This window comes from Otolemur garnettii, unplaced genomic scaffold, assembly GCF_000181295.1.
Source record: "Otolemur garnettii isolate 467f Iridium unplaced genomic scaffold, OtoGar3 scaffold00026, whole genome shotgun sequence".
NCBI lineage: Eukaryota > Metazoa > Chordata > Mammalia > Primates > Galagidae > Otolemur > Otolemur garnettii.
This window is the reverse complement of record NW_003852421.1, coordinates 4,903,792-4,914,957: the sequence shown is the minus strand read 5'-3', so window position 1 is coordinate 4,914,957 and position 11,166 is coordinate 4,903,792. Positions and strand designations below refer to the sequence as shown.

The window sequence follows — 11,166 nt, the reverse complement described above, 5'->3', positions numbered from 1 at the left end:
TCCGGGCTGGGGATTCGAACCCACCACCTTAGGTGTACATGGCTGGTGCCTCAGTCAGTTGAGCTATAGGCGCCAAGCCTATAACAGCAATTCTTAACCTGTGGGTTACGACCCACAGGAACTGTATTAAAGGGTTGTGGCATTAGGAAGGTTGAGAAGCAGTGCTCTATAAGTTGACCACCCAAAGGACTATAACAAACTAGTCAATTGCTTCTCAGCCTTTTGGCTAAGAGCAAGTGTATAACACATTAGTCAACATATGGACGTGGTCAACACAAGGAACTAGGCCTACTGTACTGATGTGTACACATGGTGCATGTCTGGTCTTTGAAAATTAGGTCAACTTAAGGAGGTGGTCAGCTATGAAGGTTCTACTGTAATATCATAAAATTGATGCTATCAACCTAAAATTCCATACCCAGCCATTGTGGATATTTATTGTTTCGGCTACCTAGCTCTCAGGAATGCTTCTCACTCAAGGGGATTCCTAGATAGGTGGGAATCAGCCCCAATTCCCATGACAGATTGTTCCCCTCTTCCCCACCAGCAGCTGCAGTAGAGGCTCATGACTGCATCAAAGCCAATCATACTCCCCACCCCACCCTATATAACTTGAGTAAACAACTAAGAGGGGAAATAAAGAACAGGCGGCAGCCTGGGTCCCGGGTGATAACCCCAGGCATGGTATCCAAAGCACATTGTCACCATGACCAGATCTGAACTGGGCCTTGAGTCCCTGAGGTTGGGTCTCTGCCTTTTTGTTGACTGGATGAATTCACTGCTATCCTTAAATGATTGTTCTTTTTACGTTAATTAGAGTCTTCTACTGTACGCAATAAAGAGCCCTGTGATGGTTAATTTGGTGTGTCACCCCCACTGGAATAACAGTCTATGAGGGTGTTTCTAGAGGAAATTAGCATTTGAATAAGTAGACTGAGCAAAGAAGATCCACCCTCACCAATGGGGGTGGATATCATCCAATCTGTTGAGGGCCTGAATAGAACAAAAAGGCAGAGGAAGAATGAATTCTTTCTTTCATTAGCTGAGTCATCCATCTTGTGCTCTGGGACATCAGAGCTCCTGGTTCTCAGACCTTTGGCCTCAGATTGGGACTTAAGCCATCAGCTCTCCTGATTCTTAAGCCTTCTGACCCAGCCTAAATCACACCACCAACTTTCTTGAGTCTCCAACTTGCAGATGGGAGATTGTGGAACTTCTTGGCTTCCATAATTGCAGGAACCAATTCCAATGATAAATGTCCTCATGTCTGTATATATAGGTATGTATATGTCTGTATATATAGGTATATATATGTACATATGTGTGTACGTGTGTGTATATATTCTCCTATTGTTCTATTTCTCTTGAAAACTTTAATACAAGCCCTGAGTAGCCAAATTATCACTCAATAGTTAGGGGGTAGGAGATATGGCACTGCCAGGCCGTCCCCGCACTCTTTCTTCCCCCGCTAGCTGGGTTCACGTGGCTCCACTTTCTGAAAATGCCAAGGTCCTGGTTCCTTACACTCTAAAAGGTATCTCTCTCAGGTTCAATGATAAATTACATACTTCCCCTGATTATGGCCTTACTATAGACTTAGAACCTCATTCTGCTGTGTTCTTTCAAGGTAGACTTACTTGAAAATACCTCCTCTGTGCTGAGGATCGAAATCTCCCTGAAGTCAAGCTTGACATCCTTTGTTATATAAAAGCAGAGATTCATACAAAGAACTTTCCTCTCCAGCTCAGGCAGACATGGAAAAGATGTGTGTGTGTGTGTGTGTGTGTGTGTGTGTGTATGGTCTTGTCCCCTCTAATTCCTGGCTCCAAGCTGCAAAACCCCTTGGAATTTGCTGAGTAATAGGAATAGGAGTGTCCTTGTAAAACTAATGAGGCTCCTAGCTCATGGTGGGTCCCTAGATAGCTTCAGGATAGGGGCTGGTCCCCAGACAAGCCAAGCACAAGATTAAAGGGTTGGAACTTTGGGTTAGTCTGACCTCTGGGAAAAAGAGACAGACTGGAGGAGACTGATACGGCCAATGGTTTGATCAATCAAGCCCCACTAAAAACTCTGGACAGTGAGGCTCAGTGAAGCTTTCAGGGTGGTGACTGTATTGACATTCTGAGAGGATGCCACACCTGAAGTAGGTGTGGAAGCTGTGAGTCCCAACCCCCACTCCCCTGACTGCCCTAAGAAGCTCTTCATTTAGCTGGCCCTGAGTCATATCCTTTAAAATAAAACTCTGATCATAAGTACAGCACTTTCCTGAGTTCTGAGAGTTGTTCTAGCAAATTGTCAAACATGAAGTGGGGGGTGGGTGAATTTAAAACACCCCAATTTATAGGAAAGTCAGACAGAAATGTGGGTGACCTGGGGACCTCACTTGTTCCTGGTGTTTGAAATGAGGGCACTCTCTCTGGGGACCTTGCTCTCCCAGTGGCCCCTGTCAGAATTGAATCACAGGACACCCAGTCAATGCTGAAGAACTATCCTCAGAGCACAGGCAGGGACAACCTCTCTCTGTTTGTGTTTTCAGTTTCTTTTTCTGCTGGTCAGAACCAAGATGACACGGTCAAAGGGGTCCACTTCTAACTCCAGTTCTAGTTTTCTGTGAACCTGCTGTTGAGTCTCAGGGCTCAACAAAGAGAACTTTCTCTGTAAGAACAGCTATTTCTTTTAGAGCTAGACACTGACATTTTTGTTGTTAAGCAAGGATCAGGGCCAGAGAGAGGAAAGGGAAGAATTCAACTCCCCTGTTTTTCTTCCTACAGATACTCTCAGGCCACATTTAAGTTTCCTCATAATTCCATGTTAAGTGCTGGCAAAGAATGTACAAATATTTGTGAGGGTTGATGTGCCTAGGAATACTTGTGCCTGCTGCTCAGGGGATCGGTATCTGAAGGTTCTGCATGAAGCTACACTGACTTTTTTTTTTTTTAACAGATCAAGTGATTGCAGAAAAACATTCCCCTCACCCCTACCGTACTTGATATTTGTTTAGATGAATGGTCGAAAGATGGCCAGTAAAAGCATATGCAGTTTAAAATTTCACATGGACATACCCACTTCAGTGGGATGAAGAAAGGTAATGCAGCTTTGTCTAAATGCTGCACTCTGGACCAGAGGCTCGCACACAGGTGATGCTATTACCACTTCCAGACACAGAGCTCAGGGAGCCCTCGGCAGCCCCAGGGTACAGCTGCCAGTCCAAGGCAGGGTAGAGGAAGAAGGTAAAGAGCTGCAGAGAAGCAAAAACCCCTTAAGAGCCCAAAGAGGCAGGGCGTGGTGGTTCACACCTACAATCCCAGCACTTTGGGAGGCCAAGGCAGGTGATTGCCTGAGCTCAGGAGTTCAAGACCAGCTTAAGCAAGAGTGAGACCCCATCTCTAAAAAGAAAAAGAAAATACCCAGGTGTTGTGGTAGGCACCTGTAGTTCCAGCTACTCAAGAGGCTGAGGCAGGAAGTTTAAGGTTGCTGTGAGCTATGATGTTGTGGTATTCTACTGAGGGCAACAAAGAGAGACTTTGTCTCAAAAAAAAAAAAAAAAAACCCATAAAGCCCAGAGAAATAGACCCCAAACTGAGGAAGGCCCCATTCCCAGGAGAACAGTCCTCAGTGTCTGATTTGTGGGCTGCTTGCACCCAAATTACAAAGGTTATCAAGAGTTTCCCTGAAGTGCATAGTTCTGAGCCCAGCTCCAGACCCACGGGTCAGAGTTACTAACGATGGTTTCCATGCTGTCCAGGTGACCTGCAGACACCAGAACTGGAGCTGCTACCCCACAGTGATGCTATTACCACATCTAGACACAGAGCCCAGGGAACCCAGGGTACCCTCCAGGTATAGCTGCAATGAAGAGTTAGTCTTGGAGTTGAAGAATCTTAGATAAGAGATAAAAATTCAAAAGAAGACTTTCTTTAAGGGATTTGGCATTTTCGAAGTTGAGCACAGAAAGTGAAATCCGGCCCTCTGATCAATTCTTTGGCACAGAGTAGTGGGCAGGGCAAGTGCCCAGCAACCCAGCCAACACTCTGGCCCACCTTGTCCAGGGCTGCTTGGACAAGCAGGGCCCAGCCACAAATGGTAAACCTTGGAAAGAGATAAAAGGGAACTTTCCAGTCTGTTTCACTCCTAGATAACCACTGTCCTGAGGTGGTAAATGAGGGTCCAGCATGCTAAAAGTTTAAATGATTCCAACCTTTGAATTGCCATGCCTGTCCTTTACATCTGTGAATTACAGTTTGATTTCATTGATGAGGCCTCCTAATGAGCCTCTACTTCTTAACAAAGACATCGGGAAGCCAAGCGATAGTCCCTAAAATTTTAATTTCAGATCAAAATGACGAAGTAAAATCCTCAACTTTTTGGAAGAACTACAAACTGCCAATTCACAGTTCTGAGCTGTGTCTATTTTTTCTGAGCTTTGGATGTCCATGGTGGGTTGACCACTCAGCTTTGGCACCCCCAACCCATGGACACCAACGATGAAGGAGAGGACTCTGTCAGAATAAGACCCCCAAGTCTGTGCACTGAAGTTCCTTGAAATCTATAGCAAAAGGCTGCACAGTCATCATAATGTCCTCACACAGGTGTTTTGCAAGAAATGAAAATTTCTGGTTTCCTTTCTTATGCTGGAGGTATACTGAATGGTCCCAGTTATGAAGCCTGAGGAATAGAAGCTAAGAGCTATTAACAAGAAGTCACCAGTGTAGCTAAATGGACATTACAGCCACATTATTTTTTCTGGGGTCCTTAAATGCACATGTCTGCATAGGTGGGGAAGGGATGGAAGGAGAGTGTACCATTAGAAACAGGGAGCATCGGCGCCCTGACGGTCTCATTCCAAAGGATGTACAAGGTCTGAAGAGGTTGCTGGATTCACAGACACTGGGCAGAGCTGGATAGTGAAAACATCAACACCAAGAATGAAAGAGACTACTCCAATTTTACATGAATTGTTAAAAGCGGCAGGTAGCAAGGTGTGGTGCTTCACCTGTCATCTTAATACTCTGGGAAGTGGAGGTGGGAGGATTACTTCAAGTCAGGAGTTTGAGACGAACCTGAGCAAGAGTGAGACCCATCTCTACCAAAAATAGAAAACATTAACTGGGTGTGGTGGTGTGCGCTTATAGTCCCAGCTACTTGGGAGGCGGAGGCAGGAGTATCTCTTGAGCCCAGGAGTCTGAGATTGCAATGGGCTATGACAGCAACATGGCGCTATCCAGGGCAACAGAGTGAAACCTTGTCTCAAAAACAAAAAAGCGGCAGATAATGTTTCTAAACTTTGGTCATCTGCCAAGACAAAGACCAACTCTAAGCCACAGCACTGGGAGCCAGCTAGTTAACATGGCAGAAAACCTCAGATTCACTGGCTGACTTGAAATTGCATGAGCTATGCCCTCCCCAAAGATGTCTTGGACAAATTCTAGAAAATTAGCCAGATCAGAATTTAGAATTACCAAATGGAATCATCCTCCAAGGACACGTGGAATCCTATAATGGATTGGCCAAGTGGTGTCGCTCTCCCCCAGAAGACAAAGCAATAAACCCTGAGAGAGAGAGAGAGAGAGAGAGAGCACTACCATAAAAGCAGGGCAAACGGCAGCCGGCCGAAAGGGAGCACCAAGCTGCAACTAGAGAACCCAAGAGCAGTGCCACAAGAGCAGGGGGCTGGTGAAAAACGAAGGCTGAGAAAGACATGCCGGGTTCATTAGAATTCCCGACGGGCTGCCCAGGACAGTGTGCACCAGGACTAGTAAAACGTGTAAAAACCATAAACGATGCCGTGCAGAGGCCATCCACGCCCCTGGAGAAGGATAACACGGCCAAAACGCAGCCTGCATTCAAAGCCGACAGCTGCAGAGAAGCGAGGCCACTGCAAACCCTCCAGAGAGACTTCGGTCCAAACCCACTGTCTGATGCACGTGTTTGGAAGTCCAGCTTGAAAGCCAAGTACAAATGTTAGAGTAGATTTTGGTGGGTGGTGGGAGCTCTTGGCCTTTCCTCTGTCGTGGACTAGTCCTGCCGTCTGAAGCACAGTACAGCTCAGTTCCAAAACTAGCCACTTATTTCCCTGCCATGTGTCACCCTGATGACAGGCAATTTGATGAATGATGTTAACTTCTTTGCCCGGATGCCAGATGATCCTGGGGGGCTGCTGCTGGTGGTGGTGGTTTTGGTGGAGAACTGTCCGTTCCTTGGGAGCACATGCTGTGGAAGAAGGGGGCAGCAGAGGCAAAGCAATCTCTTCCTTCATCCTCCCAGAAGATTTACAAGCAGGAGCCTGCCGCAGTCAGGCCAGAGAGCATGGATTTCTGTCTCTGCAATATCTACCTAGCTGATCACCCGGCAACACCTGGCCCCACGAGAGAGAAAAACCAGACAGCCCATTTCTCCAGGTAGCAGGTCTTCTTTCTGGAAATCTCTTCCTCTGCATGTCGTCTTCCACTAACAGAAGAATAAATAAGGAAAAAGCAGCCATGTATAGAAAGCTGCACCTCAGTGGGCCAGACAGGAGCGCTTTCTCAGATTGCTTGAGGGGATCTTTGAAGAGAGAGAAGGAGGGAGAATCCTTCCTGGTAAGGCTTTCTTGGAGGCTTTTAAATAGGCGAGGATGGAGGGGGTTTGCTATGAAATCTTTTGCCTTCACACTGTTGGGAGGAGTAAAGCACTTTTGGAAGTGCAGCACTGAGAGGGGGGAGGACAGCAGAGACCAACCCTGAGACCGTCACAAATCGTTGTAAATTAGATCAACTTGAATATCCATATTTAATTTAAAATCACCAAATCAGGGGAAAGACAAGTTGAAAGGGACTTAGAAAATAATAACTGGGTGACATTGCTGAAACCCCAATCAGGCACACCATGTTTTCTCAATTTAAAAACATTAGTGTGTGTATTGGGAGGGCCAGGGGGTGGGGTGGGGGGGAAGAAGGGGAATGCTGAATAAATCAAGTGAAATTTTAATTTTAAAAAGCAATCAATGTTTCAAGAGATGCCTCCACGTCTGAGGTCCCAGTACCGAACTGACCACAGTTCGTTAATAAATTGCAGCCTGCCATTGGCAGACCTTCGTGCCCCGAAGGAAAACACTGAGATGATTAACTCCGTTTAGCAGGCTGCCTCTGAAATGAAGAAAGGAAAGCAAGCATTTTTTCTTCTTCTTCTTTTTCAAAAACCCCAACCCTGACTGTTTCTAGTGGTAAACACAGGAACACCCATGCTGTGCAATGCTTCCAAGAAACACCAGGATGACAAGAAACAAAATGTCACATCACACTGGGTGGTGGACCCTCAAGTTCCACATCCAAGTTACTGGTAAAAGAGACAGCTTATTAAGTTAGACTCTAAAATGGAGCCTCTTCTTCCTGGAGAAAAACTGAGGTGACAGGATAATCACCTGGAAGAATTCATGCGTCTTCCAGAAGTATTTCACTTCCTTTCCAGGGACCCTAATGTATGCCCTGAGAACCTGTTCCCTACAACTGGAAGTAACTGATCTTTGAATGCTTTTGAGAGCCAGATTTTCATGCCTTTCATCTACTCCCAGAAAACCTACAGGGTATTTATTACCCTCACCTTACAGAAGAGTAAACTGAAGATGAAACAGATTCAGTTTGTCCAGAGTTGCAGGGTAGCAATGAGGGAAGCAAGTTCTCTGCTGCAAACCCCACCACTGCAAAGCCCGACTTCACGCTTGATTCCCAGGCTACTCAACAGCCCAAAGAACCTCAGGTCTCACAAGCACTGGCTTTAGAGTCAGAAACGTCTGAGTCTGAATGCAATGCTTACTAGCTACAGGACTGGCTGTCAGAAGGGAGCACCTGCTCCCCTTCCTCTGTGTTTCCATGAGTGGACTTCCCATCACCTCCAAAACAGGCCTGGCCACGGAGGGATCATGTCTGAAGGACCGTCAAAATGACACTCAGGTGGTGGAGGCTAGTTCCTCTTCCTTGACCTTTGAACTTGCCTGTTCTGGGCAGAATGGGACTGACCTCCTTCTCTAGCTCCAAGGGCAGGCACACAGCTCAGGCCTGGCCATCCAGAGCACTCCCCACCAACCAGAATCATGTTCTGGCTTTCAGCTGAAGAAGGGCTCTCTGTCTGAGGCTGAGGATCCAAGAGCAAGAAACTCCTGGAACTACTGGTTGCCTTCCTGGCCACCCTATAGAGACAGTCTTTCTGAGAATGTCACCAACAAAGGAAAACAGAAAAAAGAAGTGAGATCCCTGGTATGGCCTAAGCCCACGGACTATCCATGCCTAAAGCCAGAAGCCCTGACCTTCTCAGCTAAGTGACCTAGTGAAACCCATCCTAGAGGGCTGTTAGAGTCGATATCTCATCTCTTTCAGCAAAGACCACTGACAAATACAAGTCCACATTACACAAACCCACCAGGCATAACAAAGCTAGGAAAAAAAAAAATCTTGGTGGTCACAGAGTTTTGAAGGGAATGAGAACAAGTTGGAGAAACCGAAGGCAACAGAAAGACGCTCATCTGATAAACAGGCAGTCACGATGCCTGCAGCCTGCACAATCAGTCGTTGGGTGACAAGTTTTCCATGCTGAGGGCCCTGGAACCCTCCTAGATGATCGGACACCATGATGAGAACTCCACCGCCCATACAACACCGAGAGACGGGCCTTTGCATTTGTGGTGCAGAAGTTGCTCAGCATCTGAGATCACAAGCACGATGTTTATTGTCATTAACCCCAACAGGCCTTGGAGAAACAGGCTTCCCCCAAACCTACCTGAAGCACTAGAGACCCGGGACACGTCCTGGGACTGGGTGGAGCGGTTGCGGCTCTGTTGTCGGCGCCGGCCGGAGGCTGACCTGGTGGAGCGCACGTGGACCTCGCTCACTTTGAAGAAAGCCACCATGAAGGGCTGCTTATCGTAAGGGCCGTCTCTGCCCACCAGGCCTGCAGCTCGGGGGTGGATATGGACTCCTTTAATGCAAACCAAAGCATGCCTGTCTTATTACTTGGAACTTCATTCCTGCAGCTGCAGTTAAGGGATGGTTCCTAGTCTCCCCAGTGCCAGCAGTAAAGAACGAGTGTGAGGAAGCAGATCCTACCTGCTCAAACTGCACACCTGTGTACCACAGAACGAAAACATTCTTCACAGGTACACGAACCCCTTCACAGTATGGAGTGAGCCCCTAGGCTGTCCGTCTCTGCTGGTTTTACTCACCTGTAGTCACTTTTATTTCTGATCAGATTTCTTCTCCACCAGTGAGCTGACCCACTGGGCAGAGTGCACAGCCTGAGGGCCCATGGGGGACACAATAGGCAGTGGGGACCTTGAGCTGCTGAGCTTCGATGCCACAGGTGGAGACAGCACTGGAATATCCCTTGGGGAAACCTGGTCCCCAGTCAGGCTGTCAGTCCTACCTCTCTCTTTCTCTGAACATCACCTCTGCTGCCTCTGCCTAGGACAGCTGTCCTTTCATTGTCCCTCTCAGCACCCTGACCACCTTCCAGAAGGGACATGACCCAAGCCTGTCTGCACATCCTGTCTAGAAGTCCTCAGGAAAAGATTTGGGTTCTCAATAGCAGACATAAAGGAAGAGCCAGCAGGGTCCTCCTGGAGCTGAGGACTTGATTAGAAACCATGGTCCTATCACAGCTGCTGTAAAGGAAATGAACAAAAAAATGACCCCCTGCCAGACTTTGGTAGTGCGTGCATGAACACTTACCATCCCGCGTCACCACACTCAGCTGAAGCCCCATGTTATGCTGTGGGGTCACGACCCACAGATTGCTAGTGGCCGTGATGTCAAATTCCAGCCAGCCTTCTTCTGAGGCCCACACTACACGGGTGTCCAACAAAAATAGGTCAGAGTCTCTGAAAGAAAGAAAAAACAGCATGGTGAATGGTGTGCTGCCCCGAAGAGCCTCCCGCTCTGTCCTGTCCTGGAGCCAGGATGAAAAATGCCCAAGTCAGATCATGTCCACCTGAAAGACCATGCACAGTGACCTACTACACAGCTCTGACAGGTGCAAAACCCTGAGACCTGGGTGTGACAGATTAGTAGAGACAGGAATAAGTCATCAGGCACTTCCTAGAAATGGACACAGGAGCACCCCTCACCTTCACCCAAAGACTTGCCTCACTGCCCCTCCCAACTCCTTTTTGGAATTAGGATAAATTGCAAGTGCTATTTTGTGGTTTATTTTAATACTTATTTTATTATTGTATTATTCTATTTACTTGTAATACTATTTATTAGCAAAAAAATAGCTTACTTTATGGCCAGCCAACTCTAAAAGGAGAGAAGTGGGAGGCAGTGAGAAGCAGGATTAAGGAAATGCCAAATCAGGATTTGTGTGTATATTTACAAAATTGGGCTTTGCCCTTTTATTTTTTTTTTGTAAATTAGAACCTCAAAATTTATGTTCCTGTGAAACAAAGAGAAACAAGAAATCACATCACATTTCTGAGTGACCATTCTTTTCTTTTAACTGAGGCTATTAAATGGTTACACTGGATGTCCTTTTGCATATGGACTGTGTGTCTGGGGCTGTATGTTGAGCGACTCTAAAGTTCCTCCAAGCACAGCTGTGAGCTATGGGTGGGGTTCTTTGAGGCAAAGTCATAGAATCCATTCCTTCCACTGGGCTCCATGGGGAATATTTTAATATTTTTCAGTTTGCAACTAATGTAACCCCAGGGGCAGTGGGAAGGTGGTGTGAGGGTTTCTTTCAGTTCACCCACATTTCACAGTCGTCATTGTCAGGGGACCGTTACCTTCATGGGTTTCAGCAACAATGAATCTGAGGTTACATCCCAGGGCCACAAATGTGAAATGATCTGGGAATTCCAAGATAGGGAGGGGAATATTTTGGCCATAAAAATATTAAAAATCTCTTGATATGGAAATATTTTGCAGTAATATCTACAGTGGTAGGGAAATGACTAGAGTTAAAAGTACTAAACTAGGGTGGGTGCGGTGGCTCACATCTGTAACCTAACACTCTGGGAGGCTGCGGTGGGAGGATCGCTTCAGCTCAGGAGCTCAAGACCAGCCTAAACAAGAGTGAGATCCCGTTTCTACACTGGATGTGGTGCCATGTACATGTAGTCCCAGCTACTTGGGAAGCTGAGGCAGGAGGATCATTAGAGAATAGGAATTTGAGGTTTCAGTGAGCTATGATGATGCCACT

The 11,166-nt window shown here is 46.8% G+C and overlaps 1 protein-coding gene across 1 annotated transcript in view; it reads right to left on the bottom strand.

Annotated features, from left to right (window-relative positions):
• Nucleotides 1-11,166, bottom strand: part of BMP6 (bone morphogenetic protein 6) — a 131,859-nt gene that overhangs the window by 3,514 nt on the left and 117,179 nt on the right. The window contains exons 3-4 of the mRNA XM_023512281.1: nt 9,699-9,847; nt 8,752-8,949 (exon numbers count right to left, since the gene is read on the bottom strand). Coding sequence (XP_023368049.1) covers nt 8,752-8,949; nt 9,699-9,847 — 347 coding nt within the window. The remainder of the gene's footprint in view (nt 1-8,751; nt 8,950-9,698; nt 9,848-11,166) is intronic.